Here is a 27,489-nt window from a genome sequence, read left to right as displayed (position 1 = left end):
CAAATGCGCTTTGGTAAACTGAACAGCCTAGAGCGTACTTTTTATATATATATATATATTTTTTTTTGCCGTGGTAATGGTCTGAATTTTTATTCTTAGAGGTCTTAAAAAGGTCTTAAAAGTCATTAAATTTGTTGATAAAAAATGTGCAGATACCCTGTGCATGCAAATAGTCTGCCAGTATGGGAGTCATCTTCACAGACAGTGCAGCTGAGATTGTCGTCTTTCCAACTGGCTCCAACTGATCCAACTCTTCAAGAATCTCCTGCTTCTTCAAGAATCTCAGGAGGCAATCAAAGTGGTTCAGTCGAGAGAACTGGTTTGCTGGGTCAGTTTTGTGCATAATCCACTCCTTTTTGAGTGGATTGGGAAGCTTGCTTTCCAGAGATTGAGCAACAACACGGTTCTTTACAGCATCCTCTTCACCAAGAATTTGGAGGTTACACAGTGCCCTTTCCACAGCCTGGATGAATTCAATGGGGGGAAGAGCCTGGACCTCATTGGTGATCATTAGGACTGTTTTTGCTTTGTTCCCGTATTTGCTGTCCAACAGCCAGAACATCTCATCGGTGGATCCACAGCTACTTATGACGAGATCCTTCTTGACCTTCTCGTGGAGACTATTTAATAAGTGGAACCTTTTTATACATTCCGCACCTTGTGGGTTACCCAATTCTTGTAGGTCCTCCCACTCAGTCTTCCAGCGGTAATACTCCCTCATGTCACCAGAAAAAGTGAGTAGCCGTGCTCTTTCAAGACTGATTGAGGCTAGAGATCAGGGTTTCTTGGGGTCATAGGGCTACTTGGCCGTGAGAGGGGCTGGGTTGGATGTAGAAGGGGCCGGGTGCTCATGTTTGATGCCCCCATGTTCATTTTAGGCTTCAGCTTGAAACCACCAGACATGTCAGCGAGAGAGGGTGAAGCATCTCTTAGCGGATCACCAACCACGCTGCCATCATCTCCCAGATTTCTTTCTCCATCCTTTACTTGGTCTGCTTCATCCTCTGCCAATATGTCGGACAATGCCAGGACCCTCTTCTTTAGTGCCTTGTGGCGTGTCCTGAGCTCTATTGCCTTCGAACCAGGAACCAGCTCCTTCCACATGATCAGCATTTCTCCGAGTTCAGTGACCTCTCTCTCAAGACCTCTATTCCTCAGCCTGCGGTCCTTGATTGACTTCAGAGGGTTAGCTTCCTCGTCCTCTGCCTGGCTGATGGTTGACTCAGCCGTTTTGGCTTGCTTGAAGAATGCCTCTCTGCATAGCTGGTCCACGTTTCCTGGGAGGCTTTCTTTACCTCGAGGAACTTGTCTTCACATTCAGCTGTCTTTGCATCAATTTGGTCAGCAGATGCTTTGACCTCTTCATCCGTCGACTCCCTCAGGGCTTCAGCATACTCGTGTCCTGCATCTGTGACTTTAGAAAAGTCAGTTTTGAACACCTTCCATTCTCTGAGAATAATTTTTTTATTGGTTTTATTTCTTTCTATTATTTTTTTACTTTATTTATTGGACAATAAGAAAATTACAATTCAAGAGGTGTACATACAGTAGATAATACATCAACTTAAGATATCTCCCCTCATTGCCCTTTTTTCTGTCCCTACTAAATATCACAAACAGTTCAGAACTATTTGACAAGAACAAGGGATGTAATGGTTACAGCATATTTACCACATAAGGATTTCTATTATGACATAAGGAATAAAAAGAAAAAGGATAAAAATGAGAAAGACATGTTTTAAGATCTGACAGTATGTACTTCAATAATCGTATAAACATAATACAAAGGTACATGTACATGTATATACAAATCAGTTAGGTACCTCAGTTTTACAAAATGTATTAGTCTGATGACCCTCCCAGTGTTTGTGTCTGTAGTATATAGGATGTCCATTCAGTCCATATTTTAACAAACTTGTTCATTTGTAACCGATGGGAGAATGTGATTTTTTCCATCAAATATATGTTATTGATTATCTCTGTCCATTCCTCTATGGTGGGAGGGTCAGGTTGTAACCAGTGTCTAGTAAGAGTTTTTCTCCCTGCTGATATCATAACACCAAATAGATACTTATTAAAGTAAACATTCATATTTAAAAGAAAATGAATATTTCCTAACACCATGGTACTAAACTGAAAGGGTATGTTAATTTGTAATATATTCTCTATTATCCTGTGTATCTCAGACCAGAATTGTACTATCACGGTACACTCCCAGAATATATGCCAGTGATTAGCTTCCTGATTCCCACAGAGTATCCTACATTTGGAGTTGTCCTTTGAAATATGTATTTTCTGCTTTGGGGTGATAAAAAATCTAATCAAACATTTCCACCCAAACTCTCTCCATGTATAGGAGTTAGTACACTTCCACTGAAATTCACAGCAACCACGCCACTCTTCCTTTGAAATGGTCAAATTACCTTCATTCTCCCACTTAATTCTTACATATTCTGTGGAGTGTACTTTTTTAGTCATAAAGGCTTTGTATATTCTAGATATAATACTCTTGTTTAGTGTAGCATATGCTCCAAGTAAGACTACTTTAACCACAGGATCATCATTATCTCTATATGTTTTTTGATAGCTTGATCAAAGTAATGGTGTAGTTGCAGGTATACTGTAAGTCCTGCTTTTCTAAGCCATGGTTTTCCTGAAGAGTTTGAAAATCCTTCAGTTGCCTTGTATCGGTTATGGAGTAGAATGTAGTAATACCTTTGGCTATAAAGGTTTTAAATCTACCATCCATTTGGTTGGGTTTAAAATCTGGATCATAGACACCATTTAAGTACTTTCAGTTTGTCTTGTAAATTGTATTCCTCTTTTATTGTATTCCATGTTTTAAGTTGGAATTTTAACCATGGGTTTTGGATAACCCTTGATGAGTTTTCTTAAGTCTGTATTTGCCAGTACTGTCTGTATAGGAGGGTTCCTAATCAAAAATAGTTCAATATCTTTCCATCTGGCATAGTAGCTTTGATTACATACATTTAGCAGAGGTCTAATCTGGGCAGCGAAAAAATTATCTCTCAGGTGGGGTACTGCCATACCTCCTTCCTCCTCTGAGAATTGTTTGTTGGATATTTCTACAGGAAGAGACTGGAACAAAAACAACAGTCTTGGGAGAATGTTCATTTTCACAGCTTCAACCCTCTGAAAAAGACTCAGGAATGGATTGGTGTTCCATCTCTGTATATCTGTTTTTATTCTTGACAAAAGGGGGTCATAGTTGATCTTTGTGAGTGATGGGATTTCCTTGGGGATCAATATCCCTAGATATTTTAGTGTATTTTGGTCCCATTTCAGATTAAATTTCCTCCTTCCTCCTTTGCATGTCGTTTCCGACTTTGAATATTCGGACACGACAATGGAAATTTGTCGGCCACGACAAAATCGGGGCAAAATCGGGCTGAATTTTGTAGTCTGCACAGGCCATAAGTCGTCTGGGTGGTGTATAGTTTACTGAGAGGAGCTGTGTTTTCTGAATATTAAGTTTGTATCCAGCATGTTTTCCAAAAATGTCCAGGAGCTTGAATAGTTCAGGGAGTGAATTAGTAGGTTCTCCCAAATATATCAAAACATCATCTGCAAACAGCGCAGCTTTATGTTGGTCTCCGTTTATAGGTATGCCTCTTATGATGTCAGTCTGTAATCCATTGAGCAAGTGGCTCTATGTAGAGTGCGAATAGAAGTGGGGATAGTCCACAACCTTGCCTCGTACCTCGCTCTAGATTAATACTGTCTCTTAGGTATCCATTGATTTTAATTCACGCATAAGGGTTCCTGTATAGATTGCTGTTTGCTTTAATAAAATCTGTATGGAATCCAAATCTCTCAAGAACCGCATATAGGTATGTCCAGCTCACTGAATCAAAGGCTTTTTCAGCGTCTAGACTAACTAGTAGAGCTTCCATCTTATTTTCTCGGATGTGATTCAGTACACCTAACTCCATCATGAGGGCCTTAAGTGTCTTATGTATGGGGGATAAGAAAGTACTCTTTGAAGAATCTAGCCTAGGATTGAGGCTTTTGTTCCAGTCTCCTCCACAAATGACAATACCAGTTGCGCCTGTCATTAAATCAAAAATGTTTCCGTAAAAACTGAAGTCACTACCTGGTGGCGCATATACATTCAGAAGAGTGATTTCGACTCCTTCTATTTTCCCAGTAACTAAAAGAAAAATACCCACTTATCTGTATTATGCAAGCTATGGTTGTGGCAGAAGTGTCGTTCGCCCAATTGAGTTTATGTGCCATCAAAATGATTTTGGAAACTATTTCAAGGTAAAAACTGTAATAATATTAACATGGTTTTGCTCTGACTCTCTTAGATCACAAAAGGACAAATAGATGAATACAAACAGGAGCTAAGCATTTTTTCGGAGAGCTTTAACATGCATGGCCCTGGAGCAGTGGGAGACGACCTGGAGAAAGGTAGATAAAGCCCACCTTACATTTTTCATGCCGACAGAAAATGCCCTTATGGAGGAATTTTTATGACATATTTTTTTCTTTTAAATGACTATTTATTGTTCTTCCTACTTTTGCTTTGCTTAAAGTAAATGCATATGTTTACTAGGGCTTTGACTTTTGGCCAAAAATCATATTCGAAGTTTGTTTATTAATTTCAAAATTCAAATATTTTTGAATATTTGTTAATAATATTTTGACCATTATTTTTACGCTATTGAAAAACACGCAGCATTCATTAAGCTGAATTTCCTTTCCCTGCTCTCCCTCCGTCTCTCTGTCACTCATATGTCTGTGTCTCTCTCTCTCTCACACACATATACACACACACACACACACACACACACACACACACATATGTACACAGCAGTGGCGGACCGTCAGGGCCTTCAAGGCCTTCTCTGAAGGCCTAACTATTTCCAAACGAATGAAAAATACAAGTGTCTTTAATAACATTTTACTTAACCATTTATTATTTGCTCCTGCTTCTCTCCCCGATCGTTCTCGACTACTACCGCTGTCGGCTATGTGATTTGATTGACAGACTGTCTGAACAAATAGCGAGAGTGTGCGATATATTTTCATCCAATCCCATGAGTTCCCTTGTTAAGGCCCGCATCAGGCCTTCACAAGGAATCACTGCGTTTACGGTACCTAAGCAACCATTAGAAATCATATATTTGGATTCGGGTTGATTGATGGCTACATCTGACTAATTAGCCAATCAAATCGACCTATTATGGCGAGGTAGGCAGGTCTGACTGCAGCTAGGCCTGCAATGTTCGAAAAGAATACCCGGAATCGTTCATCACAAATGTTAACGCTGTTTGAGGCGTTTACTGTCTATGGCTTGACGTGAGGAACATCTTCTGCCAGTGTCAGAATCAGACTGGACTTCAGTGGATAAATAATTGTGTCATACTGACATGACTATGGTTATAGTTATGAATAGTAAATAAACCATCATTAAGCAAAAATAATGTATAGTGTCAGCTGGACTAGCAGATATCGATAGTGCTACACATAACGTCAGCTATAACTCTGCACGTAGCTGGTCACTGCAGGAGTTGGTAAGTTTTGTTTCATGTTTATTTCATAACACAAGACTTTAAATAGATGCTTGTTATCTGGCCCTTTACTATATAACAAACGTGTTTTAGTGCTGCTTGGTTACGACTAGATTGTTAGCTTGGTACGACTAGATTGTATGCTAGCTTGAAGTTGTGTGCGAGTTGATGAGACTTTGGTGAAGCTGTCGGGATCGGCATGTCAAACTGTCATTTGGTTCCCTGCCTTCCAAGGTCTGGTTTACTGCCAGTCTACTGCCCTGCTAGTTTAGTCCGACTTTTGATCTCTTTGAGTTTTGTGGAAATTATTGGTGAAATCCGTGGCATGGCCATAACGTGAGGTGAGAATAATAAGGTTCTATCTCCACTTTTGGTCTACGTTTTGTGACTTCTATGTTTAATATCATGGGTGGTGTGCTGTGACATTTTCTGTTGAGACATTTCTCATAGTGTACCGTGAAGGTTTGGCAAACACTGTAGCAAAGATACTGACTGTAGCCTAGCCCTGTAGTTCCACATGACTAGCTTTTGAGTAATCGGAGCAGCAGCGAAGCAACTAAAATAATTGCACTGTACACGCTACAGCTAAATAGAAGAGCTCTACTAACAGTCTGAAGCAAGTAAGCCGATAGCCTAAATATTTCAAGTAGGGCCAAGTCTGCTCAAACCCATGCTGCTGATGAGGATAATGGCCAGGTCCCAATAAAGATGTTATGTTTACCAATAAACGATGCGAAATTCAGCTCGGACGTATTTGTTTATGTAACGAAAATAGTGATACACCGACTCGCGTTAGAAAGAGAAAACATTTCTCTCCCACTGTGAAATGCAGGGAAATTGCACATTTTAACCTTGTAATGTAAAAAAAATCTTCGGGGGGATCCCCCCGTAACGCCCCCCTAATTTATTTATTTTTTGCCAAAAAATAGTCATATTGAAGGCCTAATTGTTGAACTCACGGTCTGCCACTGGTACACATGCCCTCCACTCCGTGCACACCGCGTCTGTCTCCATGAAAACAATATCCCTGATTGCACCGACATAACGCTGTTCGGGTGGAGGCACTATGCATACAACTTTACCAAACAGTATTTAAGTAGCCTAAACTCATTCTCCATGGCCCGCTTTCTCTCGTCCTCCCTCGTGCGCGCTCAATGGACACCCGTCCCTCGACATGCATCCTAAACATTCACAATCGTGAAAGCAATGACGCGTAGAAGACAACAAGCTAAACTAGAAATGCAATTCCAAGGAATTACCAGTGCATGAAAATGCAAAAATAGATAGATAATGTAGATATGGTTACTAAGGTGTAGCTAGGGTAAACATGGTGGTTGCATACTTTACAGAGAGTTGATAGTGTGAAGGTAGACATAGGCCGCGAGCTAGATAGGCCTACCGTGCACCCCCCCCACCTCCCAACAAAACCATACTTTTTTGAAAGGTCTGGGTGTGTAGAATATGAATCTGAATGTTAACATTGAAAATTTTGGGATGCACTACCTGTTTTAGCCCTATGAATAGGGTAACCCTAAAAACCGATTATAAGCGATTCTAAGACATCAAGATGGTCCTATCAATCAGAACAGCTTTTAAGTGACCTATTACACATTCAAACTTCACATATGAAGACTTAGGTCAAATGTTTACCATGCTGCTTTTTGGTAGGTGTCTTAAATTGACATAGGCAAAGCCTTATATTGATATAATGAGCCCATTTCATGTATAGGCCACAAAGTAGATTCGACTACCATACACCGCCTACCCCCTTTTCTAACAAAATCATGCTTTTGTGAAAGGTTTGGATGTGTACAATATGAATATGAATGTTAACATTGAACATTTTGGGTTGCACTACCTGTTTTAGCCCTATGAATAGGGAAACCCTAAAAACCGATTATAAGCGATTCTAACACATCAAGATGGTCCTAGTCAATCAGAACAGCTTTTAAGTGACCTATTACGCACTCAAACTTCACATATGAAGACTTATGTCAAATATCTATCATGCTGCTTATTGGTAGGTGTCTTAAATTAACATAGGCAAAGCCTTATATTGATATAATGAGCCCATTTCATGTATATGCCACAAAGTAGATACGACTACCATACACCCCCTACCCCCTTTTCTAACACAATCATGCTTTTGTGAAAGGTTTGGATGTGTACAATATGAATATGAATGTTAACATTGAACATTTTGGGTTGCACTACCTGTTTTAGCCCTATGAACAGGGAAACCCTAAAAACCGATTATAAGCGATTCTAACACATCAAGATGGTCCTAGTCAATCAGAACAGCTTTTAAGTGACCTATTACGCACTCAAACTTCACATATGGAGACTTAGGTCAAATATCTATCATGCTGCTTATTGATAGGTGTCTTAAATTAACATAGGCAAAGCCTTATATTGATATAATGAGCCCATTTCATGTATATGCCACAAAGTAGATACAACTACCATACACCCCCTACCCCCTTTTCTAACAAAATCATGCTTTTGTGAAAGGTTTGGATGTGTAAAATATGAACATGAATGTTAACATTACACATTTTGGGTTGCACTACCTGTTTTAGCCCTATGAATAGGAAAACCCTAAAAAACGATTATAAGCGATTCTTACACATCAAGATGGTCCTAGTCAATTAGAACAGCTTTTAGATGACCTGTTACAGACCCAAAGTTCACATATGAAGACTTAGGTCAAATATCTACCATGCTGCATATTGGTAGGTGTCTAAAATTAACATAGCTAAGGCCTTATATTGATATAGGGAGCTAATTTCATGTATAGGCCACAATCTACTGTAGATACGCCTACCATACACCCCCAATCCCTCTGCTTTGGGGTTGGGGGTGTATGGTAGGCACAAATGCACAATAACTTAATACAAGAGAACTATAAAGCATTCTCATTTCTCACACACACACACACACACACACACACACACACACACACACACACACACACACGAACTACAGCATGTACACAGACACTGTAACTACACTGAACAAACTTAAACTTAAACTTAAGGTGTGCCTTAGGCTGGCAGGCTCACAATAAAAGATCACTCTAAAATGTGTAGATCCATAACACAGCACAATGCCACAGATGTTGCAAGCTTCAAGGGAGCCTACAGTTGGCTGCTCCCTCTGACTGCAGGAATGCTCATTTCTCTACCATAAGCCGTCTTCAAAGGCATTTCAGAGAATTTGGTAGTACTGTATCCAACCAGCCTCACAACAACAGTAGACCATGTGTAACGACAACAGCCCAGGACCTCTACATCTAGCATCTTCACCTCCAAGATCATCTGAGACCCACCACCCCGAACAGCTGCTGCAACAATCGGTTCTGCACAAAGTGTCAGAAGCCGTGTCAGGGAAGCTCATCTGCATGCTCGTCGTCCTTATTGGGGTCTCAACCTGACTGCAGTTTGTCATCGTAACTGACTGGAGTGGGCAAATTCTCACATTCAAAGGGGTCTGGCACTTTGGAGATGTGTACTCTACACAGATGAATCCCGGTTTTCACTGTACAGGACTGATGGCAGACAGCATGTATGGCTTTATGGGATGGGCAGACGTGTGTTATGGACAACGAACATAGGTACATTTTATTGATGCCATCGATCCATAGCATCTCATCCACCACCATCACCTCATGTTGCAGCATGAATGATGATGCACAGCCCCATGTTGCAAGGATCTGTAAACAATTCCTGGAAGCTGAAAACATCCCAGTTCTTGCATGGCCAGTATACTCACCAATCATGTCACCCCCATTGAGCATGTTTGGGATGCTCTGGGTCGGCCTATACGACAGCATGCTTCAGGTCCTGCCAATATCCAGCAACTTTGCAAGAGGAGTTGAAGAGGAGTGGACCAACATTCCACAGGCCACAATCAACAACCTGATCAACTCTATGCAAAGGAATTATTGACATGCCTAGAACATCGGTGTCAAAAGGCAAAATCACTGTATGTGAAGACAATACAGTGAAACTGCATATTTTAGAGTGGCCTTTCATTGTAGCCAGGCTTAGGCACACCTGTGCAATAATCATGTTGTCTAATCAACATCTTGATATGCCACACCTGTGAGGTGGATGGATTATATTGGTAAAGAAGAAGTGCTCACTAACACAGAGTTGTGAACAATATTTGAGAGAAATGTTGTGAAAGTGGTGTGTTTATAATTTTGTTCAGTGTAGTTATTGTGTGACTGTATGCATGCTGTATTGCATATTTTTGTGTGTGCATGCTGTATAGTTCTTTTCCATGCTGTATGTACATAGTTCTTGTATAGTCATTGTGTGTGTATGTGCATGCTGGGTAGGAAATGGGCTCATGAAATCAACATAAGGGGCTGTATTACAACACTTCATGATCACTTATTTAAAGTTTATTTAAATTTAGTAGGCTGTCCTGTCCACATTGGGAGTGTTTTCGTTATCAAATGGATAACGAATGGCACAACAAGGCATTCCTATGTTTCTTAATCAGTAATGGGTGTGTTTCGGGCAAAACATCCTTTAAACTAATGCGAGTGTCATCGGTCATTCCCTTTAAGAGCAAGCAGCGCAACTTAACAAACAGCGCCCGTATCATTGTTGATAATGCACTCTTAAAATAATAACCACTCGCCACTGATTTCTGACCAGGTTTCTCTTGGTCAGTAGTGCAATGCGTTTTAGTTAATGTAAGAGAATGATTCTTCGATAATGTGCCAGACCCGTTCTTAAGTCATTAATTCCCACACCCCTTGGCACATTGCTCAATAAAAGAGAAGCGCATGGCGAAACACTCTACGATAGGAATAAGCTTTGCGTTGTTATTATTACACGCTTTCTGCCAAGTTTTGCATCATGAAAATAGGGCCCAAGGCCTTAACTATATTAAATGTAGTCACTTACCAAGAAGCAGTATAGGGTGTTCTTTAACCTTAGTCATCATGTGAAATTTGAGTGTGTAATGGATCATCTAAAAGCTGTTCTGATTGACTAGGACAACCTCTGTTAAAATCGCTTAAAATAGTTTTTTTTTCCCCTATTCAGAGGGTGAAAACAAATACTGCAACCCAAAATGTTCAATGTTAACATTCAGATTCATCACAGACTGAAACTTTTCTAAAAAGCAGGATTTTATTAGGAGAGGGGGTTGGGGGTGTATGTGAGGCGTATCTAGGTTGTGGCCTATACAATTAGCTCCCTATATCAATATAAGGCCATAGCTATGTTAATTTTAGACACCTACCAATATGCAGCATGGTAGATATTTTACTTAAGTCTTCATTATGTGAAGTTTGAGTGTGTAATAGGTCATCTAAAAGCTGTTCTGATTGACTAGGATAATCTTTGTGTTAAAAGCGCTTGAAATTGTTTTTCGGGTTTCCCAATTCACAGGGCTAAAACAGGTAGTACAACCCAAAATGTTCAATGTTAACATTCAGTTTCATATGTTACACATCCAAACCTTTAAAAAAAACATGGTTTTGTTAGAAAGGGGGTTTGGGGGGTGTATGGAAGGTCTATCTACTTTGTGGCCTATACATGAAATGGGCTCATTATATCAATATAAGGATTTACCTATGTTAATTTAAGACACCTACCAATAATCAGCATGGTAGATATTTGACCTACGTCTTCATATGTGAAGTTTGAGTGTGTAATAGGTCACTTAAAAGCTGTTCTGATTGACTAGGACCATCTTGATGTGTTAGAATCGCTTATAATCGGTTTTTAGGGTTTCCCTATTCATAGGGCTAAAACAGGTAGTGCAACCCAAAATGTTCAATGTTAACATTCATATTCATATTTTACACATCCAAACCTTTCACAAAAGCATGATTTTGTTAGAAAAGGGGGTAGGCGGTGTATGGTAGTCGTATCTACTTTGTGGCCTATACATGAAATAGGCTCATTATATCAATATAAGGCTTTACCTATGTTAATTTAAGACACCTACCAATAAGCAGCATGGTAGACATTTGACCTAAGTCTTCATATGTGAAGTTTGAGTGTGTAATAGGTCACTTAAAAGCTGTTCTGATTGACTAGGACCATCTTGATGTGTTAGAATCGCTTATAATCGGTTTTTAGGGTTTCCCTATTCATAGGGCTAAAACAGGTAGTGCATCCCAAAATTTTCAATGTTAACATTCAGATTCATATTCTACACACCCAGACCTTTCAAAAAAGTATGGTTTTGTTGGGAGGTGGGGGGGGTGCACGGTAGGCCTATCTAGCTCGCGGCCTAACAGTTTAAAGATGAAACGTTCCAGTTCTAACTTAACTAATGATTTCTATTCATGTTAAAATGTTGATTAGCTAAATTAGCTAATGATTTCTAGCAGTTACGCTAAAATTTTTTATTATGCTAGCAATGCTAACTTTACTAACAATGCTAACCAGGTTGATTAGCTAACTTAACCGATGATTTCTAGCAGTAATGCTAAAAATGCCAACTATGCTAACAATGCTAAATTTGCTAACAATGCTAACCAGGTTGATTAGCTAACTTAGTTGATGATTTTTTGCAGTTATGCTAAAAATGCTAACTATGCTAACAATGCTAACCATGCTAACTAGCTAACTTGCTAGTGAGGACTTTTATTTTGAAACATTTGTTGCTAGGGTATCCATGGTGGCCACTATCAGGAAACAAGAAGTTACTGCAGTATAATCATGTTGGTTGCTATGGAAACGGTCATAAACACTTCATTTTAATGGTGGCTATGTTGGTTGCTAGGTACATGGAGGTTTCATGTAGTTGACTGGAGGCATAGTGGATGATAACTGACAGTTGGAATGGTTGAACAGTTCAATAGTTGAGTAGTTTCAGTGGTTAAATGATTTAATAGTGTATTATTGCAGTGAGGACCTTTATTTTGAAACAGTTGTGGACAGAGGAAGTAGTGAAACAGGATCTGTAGTCTTAATGAGATTGTATGCTTAAAGCCTGAGACAGAAGGTGCCTCTCATATAGCGTTTACGCGTCCTCTCTCGCTCCTCACTGATCTACATAAAGAATGATGGAGCGGCAACAATGGGATAGTCTAGCCCTTCTTCTATCTTTCTTTATGTAGATCATTGAGGATCGAGGAGCGAGGGAGGACATATAAACGCTGCTTGAGAGGGACCCACAGTAAATACTTTAAAAGTTGTATGTAGATAGTCTAATTAATGTTGATAGACAGAATGTTTAATGGATGTTGATAGGCAGATTGTTTAATAGATATTGATTGACAGTTTAATGGGTGGATGAGTGAATGGTCTGAAGAAGATGAATGGATAGAAGGTTGGATGGAATGTGCCTTATATTCTTGTTAAGAGAGACACTGATACAGCTATCTGAGAGTAGTTGATACAGGTGTAATCAATTTAACTGGCTAGTCTTAAGAGAGCCAGAGTGTACTCTTAAAGCCTGAGACAGAGTAAATAATTTAAAAGTTGAATGTAGATAGTCTAATTAATGTTGATAGACAGAGAGTTTAATGGATGTTGATAGACAGATTGTTTAATAGATGTTGATAGACAGTTTAATGGGTGGATGAGTGAATGGTCTGAAGAAAATGAATGGATAGAATGTTGGATGGAATGTGCCTTATATTCTTGTAGAATGGAGAGACAGCTCTCTACTGAGAGTAGTGGATACAGATACAGGTGTAATCAATTTAACTGGCTAGTCTTAAGAGAGCCAGCCTGAGACAGAGTAGATTGTTTAAAAGTTGAATGTAGAGCGTCTAATTGATGTTGATAGGCAGACTGTTTAGAATGGGTGGATGAGTGAATGGTTTGAAGAAGATGAATGGATATAAAGTTGGATGGAATTAGGAGGACTTATTTTGATACTGTTGTGCGCAGAGGATACAGGGGAACAGAATATGTAGTCTTCAGAGAGATTGTAAAGCCTGAGAGAAACTGACAGTTGGTGCCCAGGTGGCTGACCAGCTGGAGTAAGATTCTAATTGCTGCCGTGATGTCATAATGAGCAATGTTAAGTCTATGGGGGAAATTGTAATAGTTTTTAACTAATAGTTTAAAAAGTATAAAAGTTACAAAGTTGAAAAGTCATAGCACACATGTCCTAAGTAAGACCTACGTAACGCAGTTTGAATGAAGTTTCTACGTTAAACGGTTCTAGCTGATTTGCGTGCGTTAGAAGAAGAACTAGAAATGCAATTCCAAGGAATTACCAGTGCATGAAAATGCAAAAAAATGTAGATATGGCTACTAAGGTTTAGCTAGGGTAAACATGGTGGTTGCATAGTTTAAAGAGAGTTGATAGTGTTAAGGTAGACATTTTAAAGCTTAAACATTCCTGTTCTAACTTAACTAATAATTTCTAACAGGTATTCTAAAATGTTAACTATGCTAACAATGCTAACCAGGTTGATAAGTTAACTTAGCTGATGATTTCTAGCAGTAATGCTAAAAAATGCTAACATTGCTAACTATGTTAACTATGCTAACCACGTTGATTAGCTAACTTAGCTAATCATTTTAGCAGTTGTGCTAAAAATGCTAACAATGCTAACTATGCTAACAATGCTAACCAGGTTGATGAGCTAACTTAGCTAATCATTTTTAGCAGTGATGCTAAAAATGCTAACTATGTTAACAATGCTAACTGTGCTAACCATGCTAACAATGCTAACTTGCTAGTGAGGACTTTTATTTTGAAACAGTAGTTGCTAGGGTATCCATGGTGCCCACTATCAAGAATAAAGAAGTTACTGTAGTATAATCATGTTGGTTGCTATGGAAACTGTCAAAAACGCTTAATTTTAATGGTTGCTATGTTGGTTGCTAGGTACATGGAGGATTCATTTAGTTGACTGGAGGCATAGTTGATGATAAATGACAGTTGGAATGGTTGAACAGTTAAATAGTTGAGTAGTTTCAGTGGTTAAATGATTTAATAGTGTATTATTGCAGTGAGGACTTTTATTTTGAAACAGTTGTGGACAGAGGAAACAGTTAACAGGATATGTAGTCTTCACAGAGAGATTGTATGCTTAAAGCCTGAGAGAGAGAGGGCTGCTGCAGGTGGGGCTGGCCACCTGGCATAAGATTCTAATTGCTCAACGACCCGATTGTGATGTCATAGAGGCCAATGTTAAGTCTATGGGGAAATTTTTAATAGTTTTTAATTTATAGTTCAAAAAGTATAAAAGTTACAAAGTTGAAAAGTCATAGCAACCCGATCCATTGGAATACCTACGTTACAAAGTTTGAATGAAGTTTCTAAGTTAAACGGTTGAAGAGAAATTGCGGTTAGAAAAAGCTGTCAGCGGAATAATAATAAAGAAAACTAGAAATGCAATTCCAAGGAATTACCAGTGCATGAAAATGCAAAAATAGATAGATAATGTAGATATGGTTACTAAGGTGTAGCTAGGGTAAACATGGTGGTTGCATAGTTTACAGAGAGTTGATTCACCCCTTGCCAATGATGTCATAAAAGTTCGCGCCACAGCGAAATAGCTAACTGGACGGCAAGAAGACGAGTCGAATCAATGGGTTCTGATGGGACGTATAGCGCTAGCTCAAAGATTATATTGAAATTGTACCTTCATAATGTCCTTCCACCACTGTTAGCATATTGTCTGTAATGAATCAACATCCGATTACTTGAAACAGATATATTTTGCTTTGTTTTCTTGAGTGTTTCGGGAGTATTTCAACCACGATTGCACTGTCATCTGGTCCGTCTACTTAGCTCAGCAAGGGTTGTTATAGCAACCATAAACTCTGAATGGGACGGCACGTTTAACGAGTTCAGTGCTAGGATAAACGTAAGCTAGGTTAGCTAATAATAGTGTTCAATGACCGCTAACGTTATTTCATATACTGATATGTTATGTTTTGACTATGATTCATCTGTTAAGAGCATTACAAATAAAGTGGCCAAATCGGTTTGAAATATTTTAGCCCAGAAATACTTAATATGGGTGTTAATATACAGTAGGCTAATATTAGCAGTAGACTACGATCTAGCAGCCCTATGTTAGTGCTGTTATCACAAGTTTAATAACTATGTAAATTTGCGATCACAACCCATTTCACCTTACAACACATCTGGCATGTTTATTTGACTACCAGACGCTGACCAAAGTAATACATTGAACTACAAAAGATGTTAAAGTTAAGGTGTTCACTTCTTCATAATGTCATTTGCCGTACATGTCCTATCTTTCTGCCGTCCGTCATGGTGCCGTCCGGCGCTGTCACGTCACTTTGTGACGTTTCAGCAAGGGGTGAATAGTGTGAAGGTAGACAGTTTAAAGATGAAACGTTCCAGTTCTAACTTAACTAATGATTTCTATTCATGTTAAAATGTTGATTAGCTAACTTAGCTAATGATTTCTAGCAGTTACGCTAAAAATGCTTATTATGCTAGCAATGCTAACTTTACTAACAATACTAACCAGGTTGATTAGCTAACTTAACCGATGATTTCTAGCAGTAATGCTAAAAATGCTAACTATGCTAACAATGTTAAATTTGCTTACAATGCTAACCAGGTTGATTAGCTAACTTAGTTGATGATTTTTTGCAGTTATGCTAAAAATGCTAACTATGCTAACAATGCTAACTATGCTAACCATGCTAACTAGCTAACTTGTTAGTGAGGACTTTTATTTTGAAACATTTGTTGCTAGGGTATCCATGGTGGCCACTATCAGGAAACAAGAAGTTACTGCAGTATAATCATGTTGGTTGCTATGGAAACGGTCATAAACACTTAATTTTAATGGTTGCTATGTTGGTTGCTAGGTACATGGAGGTTTCATGTAGTTGACTGGAGGCATAGTGGATGATAACTGACAGTTGGAATGGTTGAACAGTTCAATAGTTGAGTAGTTTCAATGGTTAAATGATTTAATAGTGTATTATTGCAGTGAGGACTTTTATTTTGAAACAGTTGTGGACAGAGGAAGTAGTGAAACAGGATCTGTAGTCTTAATGAGATTGTATGCTTAAAGCCTGAGACAGAAGGTGCCTCTCATATATAGCGTCTACGCGTCCTCTCTCGCTCCTCACTGATCTAGGCTACATAAAGAATGATGGAGCGGCAACAATGGGATAGTCTAGCCCTTCTTCTATCTTTCTTTATGTAGATCATTGAGGATCGAGGAGCGAGGGAGGACATATAAACGCTGCTTGAGAGGGACCCACAGTAAATACTTTAAAAGTTGTATATAGTCTAATTAATGTTGATAGACAGAATGTTTAATGGATGTTGATAGGCAGATTGTTTAATAGATATTGATTGACAGTTTAATGGGTGGATGAGTGAATGGTCTGAAGAAGATGAATGGATAGAAGGTTGGATGGAATGTGCCTTATATTCTTGTTAAGGCGAGACACTACAGGTGAATAGGGAAAAAATTGAAACTTAAAGATATCTTCATGAAACTTTACCAGTTGAATACTCACATGAATAGGAGAAAAAAATGTATTGCAAGTTTTCTTTAATGTAATGTTTAAATATGCAAATTAGGCTATATCTCATTAAATATGCGCTAATTTGCATATATTTTGATGCGAAGGATCTGACCATTGGAAAAAGCCAGGTTGAAAATTATTTTTTTGTTGTGTTCATATATCAAATAAAAAAACATTTACAGAGGGGATTATGAATATCTTCTTTTGTTTTCCAGTAAATCAGAAAATACTGCCAATTGGCTTAAAAAGTGGATTTTCGCCCTATTTTTAGGCATAAAAAGTCATGTAAATCATGCCAAGAATGCTATATCAACAAATCCCTCTGTAAATATCTTCCAAATATAGTTAGGAATAAGACTGGAAAGTTTGGTGTATGTAGGTGCTGCAGAAGTGGAGATCCTTTGCATGGCGTGTGGGGAAAAACTCGTTTTGAGAAAACAGCCTTGAAACACAGCCAATGAAATGCGTTCTCAGCTTAGACTCGTCTTTGAACTTTCGCGATTGGTTGCTAATACAAAGGAAATGCCCATATTTGGATAGCATAGCGTCTTGTAGGAGACACAGGGCTTTCCAACGGTATCAGACACGATATGATTTGGATCACGTTCACGGTAGTACATGACACTTTCGAATGGGAACTTTTGGTAAAATTAGGAGAAATATATAGGCGCGAGTAGACAAAATGTCATGAAATAAACACTTAAATGTGCAAATCGGACTTTGTTGTTGTAGTAGGGTGGTAGAATACATGCTAAGGTAGCAAACTAGCACAAAATCTCGAAATTGACTGATGCTAAAAAAAACGATGTTTTCACCTGCCGTGTCTCGCCTTAAGAGAGACACTGATACAGCTCTCTGAGAGTAGTTGACACAGGTGTAATCAATTTAACTGGCTAGTCTTAAGAGAGCCAGAGTGTACTCTTAAAGCCTGAGACAGAGTAAATAATTTAAAAGTTGAATGTAGATAGTCTAATTAATGTTGATAGACAGAGAGTTTAATGGATGTTGATAGACAGATTGTTTAATAGATGTTGATAGACAGTTTAATGGGTGGATGAGTGAATGGTCTGAAGAAGATGAATGGATAGAATGTTGGATGGAATGTGCCTTATATTCTTGTAGAATGGAGAGACACAGCTCTCTACTGAGAGTAGTGGATACAGATACAGGTGTAATCAATTTAACTTGCTAGTCTTAAGAGAGCCAGCCTGAGACAGAGTAGATTGTTTAAAAGTTGAATGTAGAGCGTCTAATTGATGTTGATAGGCAGACTGTTTAGAATGGGTGGATGAGTGAATGGTTTGAAGAAGATGAATGGATATAAAGTTGGATGGAATTAGGAGGACTTATTTTGATACTGTTGTGCGCAGAGGATACAGGGGAACAGAATATGTAGTCTTCTTAGAGATTGTATGCACTTGTATGAGATTGTATGCTCTAGCCTGAGAGAAACTGACAGTTGGTGCCCAGGTGGCTGACCAGCTGGAGTAAGATTCTAATTGCTGCCGTGATGTCATAATGAGCAATGTTAAGTCTTTGGGGGAAATTGTAATAGTTTTTAACTAATAGTTTAAAAAGTATAAAAGTTACAAAGTTGAAAAATACAAAGCCCACATCGCGTAAGTAAGACCTAAGCGACAAAATTTGAATGGTGTTTCTACGTTAAGCGGTTGAAGCTGAATTGGCTGCGTTAGAAGAAGAAGAATAATAAGAAAAAGCCTAGGAAGAACAGTACAGTGCATTTTCATGCACTGTAATAATAAGAAGACTTGGAATAACAGTACAGTGCATTTTCATGCACTGTAACTAGCTTAGTTGTTAGTGAGGACTTTTATTTTGAAACATTTGTTGCTAGGGTATCCATGGTGGCTCCAATGCTAACAATGCTAAAGTTGCTAACAATGCTAACCAGATTGATTAGCTAACTTAGTTGATGATTTCTAGCAGTTATGCTAAAATGCTAACTATGCTAACAATGCTAACTATGCTAATCATGTTAACTAGCTAACTTGCTAGTGAGGACTTTTATTTTGAAACATTTGTTGCTAGGGTATCCATGGTGGCCACTATCTGGAAACAAGAAGTTACTGCAGTATAATCATGTTGGTTGCTATGGAAACGGTCATAAACACTTAATTTTAATGGTTGCTATGTTGGTTGCTAGGTACATGGAGGTTTCATGTAGTTGACTGGAGGCATAGTGGATTATAACTGACAGTTTGAATGGTTGAACAGTTCAATAGTTGAGTAGTTTCAATGGTTAAATGATTTAATAGTGTATTATTGCAGTGAGGACTTTTATTTTGAAACAGTTGTGGACAGAGGAAACAGTTTAACAGGATATGTGTAGTCTTCTGAGAGACTGTATGCTTAAAGCCAGAGAAACTGACAGTTGGTGCCCAGGTGGCCGGCCACCTGGCCTAAGATTCTAATTGCTGCCGTGATGTCATAATGAGCAATGTTAAGTCTATGGGGGAAATTGTAATAGTTTTTAACTAATAGTTTAAAAAGTATAAAAGTTACAAAGTTGAAAAATACTTTGCCCACATCGCGTAAGTAAGACCTACGCGACATAGTTTGAATGGAGTTTCTACGTGAAGCGGTTGAAGCTGAATTGCGTGCGTTAGAAGAAGAACTAGAAATGCAATTCCAAGGAATTACCAGTGCATGAAAATGCAAAAATAGATAGATAATGTAGATATGGTTACTAATGTGTAGCTAGGGTAAACATGGTGGTTGCATAGTTTACAGAGAGTTGATAGTGTGAAGGTAGACAGTTTAAAGATGAAACATTCCAGTTCTAACTTAACTAATGATTTCTATTCATGTTAAAATGTTGATTAGCTAACTTGGCTAATGATTTCTAGCAGTTGTGCTAAAAATGCTAATTATGCTAGCAATGCTAACTTTACTAACAATGCTAACCAGGTTGATTAGCTAACTTAACCGATGATTTCTAGCAGTAATATTAAAAATGCTAACTATGCTAACAATGCTAAATTTGCTAACAATGCTAACTAGGTTGATAAGCTAACTTAGCTAATCATTTCTAGCAGCTATGTTAAAAATGCTAACTATGCTAACCATGCTAACTAGCTAACTTGCTACTGAGGACTTTTATTTTGAAACATTTGTTGATAGGGTATCCATGGCTGCCACTATCAGGAATAAAGAAGTTACTGTAGTAAAATCATGTTGGTTGCTATGGAAACGGTCATAAACGCTTAATTTTGATGGTTGCTATGTTGGTTGCCAGGTACATGGAGGTCTCATGTAGTTGACTGGAGGCATAGTTGATGATAACTGACAGTTGGAATGGTTGAACAGTTAAATAGTTGAGTAGTTTCAATGGTTAAATGATTTAATAGTGTATTATTGCAGTGAGGACTTTTATTTTGAAACGGTTGTGGAAAGACGAAACAGGTTAACAGGATATGTAGTCTTCACAGAGAGTTGTATGCTTAAAGCCTGAGAGAGAGAGGGCTGCTGCAGGTGGGGCTGGCCACCTGGCATAAGATTCTAATTGCTTAACGACCCGACTGTGATGTCATAGAGGCCAATGTTAAGTCTATGGGGAAATTTTTAATAGTTTTTAATTTATAGTTTAAAAAGTATAAAAGTTACAAAGTTGAAAAATACTTAGCAGCATGCCCCTATTGAAGACCTACGTTACAACGTTTGAATGAAGTTTCTAGGTTAAACGGTTCAAGCTGAATAGAAAAAATGAATTTGGTAAGCGGAATAATAATAATAACTAGAAATGCAATTCCAAGGAATTACCAGTGCATGAAAATGCAAAAATAGATAGATAATGTAGATATGGTTACTAAGATGTAGCTAGGGTAAATATAGTGGTTGCATAGTTTACAGAGAGTTGATAGTGTGAAGGTAGACAGTTTAAAGATGAAACGTTCCAGTTCTAACTTAACTAATGATTTCTATTCATGTTAAAATGTTGATTAACCGATGATTTCTGGCAGTAATGCTAAAAATGCTAACTATGCTAACAATGCTAAATTTGCTAACAATGCTAACCAGGTTGATTAGCTAACTTAGTTGATGATTTTTTTGCAGTTATGCTAAAAATGCTAACTATGCTAACCATGCTAACTAGCTAACTTGCTAGTGAGGACTTTTATTTTGAAACATTTGTTGCTTGGGTATCCATGGTGGCCACTATCAGGAAACAAGAAGTTACTGCAGTATAATCATGTTGGTTGCTATGGAAACGGTCATAAACACTTAATTTTAATGGTTGCTATGTTGGTTGCTAGGTACATGGAGGTTTCATGTAGTTGACTGGAGGCATAGTGGATGATAACTGACAGTTGGAATGGTTGAACAGTTCAATAGTTGAGTAGTTTCAATGGTTAAATGATTTAATAGTGTATTATTGCAGTGAGGACCTTTATTTTGAAACAGTTGTGGACAGAGGAAGTAGTGAAACAGGATGTGTAGTCTTAATGAGATTGTATGCTTAAAGCCTGAGACAGAAGGTGCCTCTCATAGCGTTTACGCGTCCTCTCTCGCTCCTCACTGATCTACATAAAGAATGATGGAGCGGCAACAATGGGATAGTCTAGCCCTTCTTCTATCTTTCTTTATGTAGATCATTGAGGATCAAGGAGCGAGGGAGGACATATAAACGCTGCTTGAGAGGGACCCACAGTAAATACTTTAAAAGTTGTATGTAGATAGTCTAATTAATGTTGATAGATAGAATGTTTAATGGATGTTGATAGGCAGATTGTTTAATAGATATTGATTGACAGTTTAATGGGTGGATGAGTGAATGGTCTGAAGAAGATGAATGGATAGAAGGTTGGATGGAATGTGCCTTATATTCTTGTTAAGAGAGACACTGATACAGCTCTCTGAGAGTAGTTGACACAGGTGTAATCAATTTAACTGGCTAGTCTTAAGAGAGCCAGAATACTCTTAAAGCCTGAGACAGAGTAAATAATTTAAAAGTTGAATGTAGATAGTCTAATTAATGTTGATAGACAGAGAGTTTAATGGATGTTGATAGACAGATTGTTTAATAGATGTTGATAGACAGTTTAATGGGTGGATGAGTGAATGGTCTGAAGAAGATGAATGGATAGAATGTTGGATGGAATGTGCCTTATATTCTTGTAGAATGGAGAGACACAGCTCTCTACTGAGAGTAGTGGATACAGATACAGGTGTAATCAATTTAACTGGCTAGTCTTAAGAGAGCCAGCCTGAGACAGAGTAGATTGTTTAAAAGTTCAATGTAGAGCGTCTAATTGATGTTGTTGATAGGCAGACTGTTTAGAATGGGTGGATGAGTGAATGGTTTGAAGAAGATGAATGGATATAAAGTTGGATGGAATTAGGAGGACTTATTTTGATACTGTTGTGCGCAGAGGATACAGGGGAACAGAATATGTAGTCTTCAGAGAGGAGCCTGAGAGAAACTGACAGTTGGTGCCCAGGTGGCTGACCAGCTGGGGTAACATTCTAATTGCTGCCGTGATGTCATAATGAGCAATGTTAAGTCTATGGGGGAAATGGTGATAGTTTTTAACTAATAGTTTAAAAAGTATAAAAGTTACAAAGTTGAAAAATACAAAGCACATATGGCATAAGCAAGACCTACGCAACAAAGTTTGAATGAAGTTTCTACGTTAAACGGTTGAAGCTGAATTGCGAGCGTTAGAAGAAGAAGTTTAATAATAACTAGAAATGCAATTCCAAGGAATTACCAGTGCATGAAAATGCTAAAAAGGATAGATAATGTAGATATGGTTACTAAGGTGTAGCTAGGGTAAACATGGTGGTTGCATAGTTTACAGAGAGTTGATAGTGTGAAGGTAGACAGTTTAAAGATGAAACATTCCAGTTCTAACTTAACTAATGATTTCTATTCATGTTAAAATGTTGATTAGCTAACTTAGCTAATGATTTCTAGCAGTTAAGCTAAAAATGCTAATTATGCTAGCAATGCTAACTTTACTAACAATGCTAACCAGGTTGATTAGCTAACTTATCGATGATTTCTAGCAGTAATGTTAAAAATGCTAACTATGCTAACAATGCTAAATTTGCTGACAATGCTAACCAGGTTGATTAGCTAACTTAGTTGATGATTTTTTGCAGTTATGCTAAAAATGCTAACTATGTTAACAATGTTAACTATGCTAACTAGCTAACTTGCTAGTGAGGACTTTTATTTTGAAACATTTGTTGCTAGGGTATCCATGGTGGCCACTATCAGGAAACAAGAAGTTACTGCAGTATAATCATGTTGGTTGCTATGGAAACGGTTATAAACACTTAATTTTAATGGTTGCTATGTTGGTTGCTAGGTACATGGAGGTTTCATGTAGTTGACTGGAGGCATAGTTGATGATAACTGACAGTTGGAATGGTTGAACATTTCAATAGTTGAGTAGTTTCAATGGTTAAATGATTTAATAGTGTATAATTGCAGTGAGGACCTTTATTTTGAAACAGTTGTAGACAGAGGAAGTAGTGAAACAGGATCTGTAGTCTTAATGAGATTGTATGCTTAAAGCCTGAGACAGAAGGTGCCTCTCATAGCGTTTACGCGTCCTCTCTCGCTCCTCACTGATCTACATAAAGAATGATGGAGCGGCAACAATGGGATAGTCTAGCCCTTCTTCTATCTTTCTTTATGTAGATCATTGAGGATCGAGGAGCGAGGGAGGACATATAAACGCTGCTTGAGAGGGACCCACAGTAAATACTTTAAAAGTTGTATGTAGATAGTCTAATTAATGTTGATAGACAGAATGTTTAATGGATGTTGATAGGCAGATTGTTTAATAGATATTGATTGACAGTTTAATGGGTGGATGAGTGAATGGTCTGAAGAAGATGAGTGGATAGAAGGTTGGATGGAATGTGCCTTATATTCTTGTTAAGAGAGACACTGATACAGCTCTCTGAGAGTAGTTGACACAGGTGTAATCAATTTAACTGGCTAGTCTTAAGAGTGCCAGAGTACTCTTAAAGCCTGAGACAGAGTAAATAATTTAAAAGTTGAATGTAGATAGTCTAATTAATGTTTAATTTAAAGTTTAATGGATGTTGATAGACAGATTGTTTAATAGATGTTGATAGACAGTTTAATGGGTGGATGAGTGAATGGTCTGAAGAAGATGAATGGATAGAATGTTGGATGGAATGTGCCTTATATTCTTGTAGAATGGAGAGACACAGCTCTCTACTGAGAGTAGTGGATACAGATACAGGTGTAATCAATTTAACTGGCTAGTCTTAAGAGAGCCAGCCTGAGACAGAGTAGATTGTTTAAAAGTTCAATGTAGAGCGTCTAATTGATGTTGTTGATAGGCAGACTGTTTAGAATGGGTGGATGAGTGAATGGTTTGAAGAAGATGAATGGATATAAAGTTGGATGGAATTAGGAGGACTTATTTTGATACTGTTGTGCGCAGAGGATACAGGGGAACAGAATATGTAGTCTTCAGAGAGGAGCCTGAGAGAAACTGACAGTTGGTGCCCAGGTGGCTGACCAGCTGGGGTAACATTCTAATTGCTGCCGTGATGTCATAATGAGCAATGTTAAGTCTATGGGGGAAATGGTGATAGTTTTTAACTAATAGTTTAAAAAGTATAAAAGTTACAAAGTTGAAAAATACAAAGCACATATGGCATAAGCAAGACCTACGCAACAAAGTTTGAATGAAGTTTCTACGTTAAACGGTTGAAGCTGAATTGCGAGCGTTAGAAGAAGAAGTTTAACTAGAAATGCAATTCCAAGGAATTACCAGTGCATGAAAATGCAAAAATAGATAGATAATGTAGATATGGTCACTAAGGTGTAGCTTGGGTAAACATGGTGGTTGCATAGCTTACAGAGAGTTGATAGTGTGAAGGTAGACAGTTTAAAGCTGAAACATTCCAGTTCTAACGTAACTAATGATTTCTATTCATGTTAAAATGTTGGTTAGCTAACTTAGCTAATGATTTCTAGCAGTTACGTTAAAAATGCTAATTATGCTAGCAATGCTAACTTTACTAACAATGCTAACTAGGTTGATTCGCTAACTTAACCGATGATTTCTAGCAGTAATGCTAAAAATGCTAACTATGCTAACAATGCTAAATTTGCTAACAATGCTAACCAGGTTGATTAGCTAACTTAGTTGATGATTAATTAGTTGTTGATCTAACTATGCTAACAATGCTAACTATGCTAACCATGCTAACTTGCTAGTGAGGACTTTTATTTTGAAACATTTGTTGCAAGGGTATCCATTGTGGCCACTAAGAAGTTACTGCAGTATAAGCATGTTGGTTGCTATGGAAACGGTCATAAACGCTTAAGTTTAATGGTTGCTATGTTGGTTGCTAGGTACATGGAGGTTTCATGTAGTTGACTGGAGGCATAGTTGATGATAACTGACAGTTGGAATGGTTGAACAGTTAAATAGTTGAGTAGTTTCAATGGTTAAATGATTTAATAGTGTATTATTGCGGTGAGGACTTTTATTTTGAAACAGTTGTGGACAGAGGAAACAGTTAACAGGATATGTAGTCTTCAGAGAGATTGTATGCTTATAGCCAGAGAAACTGACAGTTGATACAGGTGTAATCAATTTAACTGGCTAGTCTTAAGAGAGCCAGAGTGTATATGCTTGAAGCCTGAGACAGAGTAAATAATTTAAAAGTTGAATGAAGTCTAATTAATGTTGATAGACAGAGAGTTTAATGGATGTTGATAGACAGTTTAATGGGTGGATGAGTGAATGGTCTGAAGAAGATGAATGGATAGAAAGTTGGATGGAATGTGCCTTATATTCTTGTAGAATGGAGAGACACAGCTCTCTACTGAGAGTAGTGGATAGAGATACAGGTGTAATCAATTTAACTGGCTAGTCTTAGAGAGCCAGAGTGTGTCCTTAAAGCCTGAGACAGAGTAGATTGTTTAAAAGTTGAATGTAGATCGTATAATTGATGTTGACAGGCAGACTGTTTAGAATGGGTGGATGAGTGAATGGTTTGAAGAAGATGAATGGATAGAAAGTTGGATGGAATTAGGAAGACTTATGTTGATACAGTTGACAGGGGAACAGAAAATGTAGTCTCAAGAGAGCCAGTGTGCCTGAGAGAGAGAGAGAGCTGCTGCACCTGGACTGGCCACCTGGCGTAACATTCTAATTGCTGCGGTGATGTCATAATGAGCAATGTTAAGTCTATGGGGAAATAGCTCAATGTTAAATCTATGGGGAAATCGTTTTTTAATTCATAGTTTAAAAAGTATAAAAGTTACAAAGTTGAAAAATACAAAGCACACATGGCATAAGCGAGACCTACACAACAAAGTTTGAATGAAGTTTCTACGTTAAACGGTTCAAGCTGAATTGCGTGCGTTAGAAGAAGAATAAAAAGCCTAGGAAGAACAGTACAGTGCATTTTCATGCACTGTAATAATAAGAAGCCTAGGAAGAACAGTACAGTGCATTTTCATGCACTGTAATAATAAGAAGAATAGGAAGAACAGTACAGTGCATTTTCATGCACTGTAATAATAAGAAGAAGAAGTTGAAGACTAGGAAGAACAGTACAGTGCATTTTCATGCACTGTAATAATAATAAGAAGAAGAAGCCTAGGAAGAACAGTACAGTGCATTTTCATGCACTGTAATTATCGAAGGCAATGGCGATGGTAGGGCAGTCAGAGGGATGTGACTTCAGGTGTGATGAGGGACAGGCACAGAGATGGTTGATGGCTGGTAATGGTTTACCTCACAGGTGAGGTATAGGGGAAAGGGAAGAGAAATAGAGTGTGTTAGTATTACTGTAAGTCATGATGGTTGGTATTAATAAGTATATCAATGGTGATATAAATGATTATACTATAGAGGGTTTACAAAACGCTTGCAATGCAATCAATCATTTTGGGTGATTTGGAGTCACAAGTCGGCAGCAGAGCAAATAGCCTACTCGCGGGAGGCGTATTGCAGGTTGTTTTCGTCGGGGTTTGTTAGTTTGTCTGTTAGTAATAACTTAAAAAGCTATATGGATGGATCTCCATGACTGTTTCAGGAAAGGTCTGAAATTACCCAATGAAGAAATGATTCAAATTGATCCGGATCTGCCGACAGCAGATTAAATGCTCACGAGATAAAAAGATCGTGTTTAAAAGGACGCGCAGGAAGGATGAATGGCAAAGCTGACATGAGCAAGCTCCATAGGGCCCGACGTTAATTGTAAAGCAGTTGGCAAAAGATTCAATGAACGAACATCCTGATGTGGTTCATGAAAATGTAGCTAAAGATGTGGAGAATGTGATGCAAGTCACAAGACGGCAGAGCAAATACTCGCGGGGGCTTAACATCAGCCAATATGTTGTTTTCATCGGGGTTTGTTTGTCTGTCTGTCTGTTTGTTAGTAAGATAATTTAAAAACGACTGTTTCAGGAAAGGTCTGAAATTACCCAATGGAGAAACGATTAAAATTGATCTGGATCTGCCGACAGCAGA

At 38.1% G+C, this 27,489-nt stretch overlaps 1 protein-coding gene across 1 annotated transcript in view; it reads left to right on the top strand.

The window, feature by feature from the left end:
- The window catches only part of dnah10 (dynein axonemal heavy chain 10), a 337,572-nt gene that overhangs the window by 103,381 nt on the left and 206,702 nt on the right, over nucleotides 1-27,489 (top strand). The window contains exon 22 of the mRNA XM_062544195.1: nucleotides 4,332-4,434. Within this exon, the coding sequence (XP_062400179.1) occupies nucleotides 4,332-4,434 (103 nt within the window). The remainder of the gene's footprint in view (nucleotides 1-4,331; nucleotides 4,435-27,489) is intronic.

This window comes from Sardina pilchardus, chromosome 8, assembly GCF_963854185.1.
Source record: "Sardina pilchardus chromosome 8, fSarPil1.1, whole genome shotgun sequence".
Classification (NCBI taxonomy): domain Eukaryota; kingdom Metazoa; phylum Chordata; class Actinopteri; order Clupeiformes; family Clupeidae; genus Sardina; species Sardina pilchardus.
This window is presented reverse-complemented; position numbering and strand designations above follow the sequence as displayed.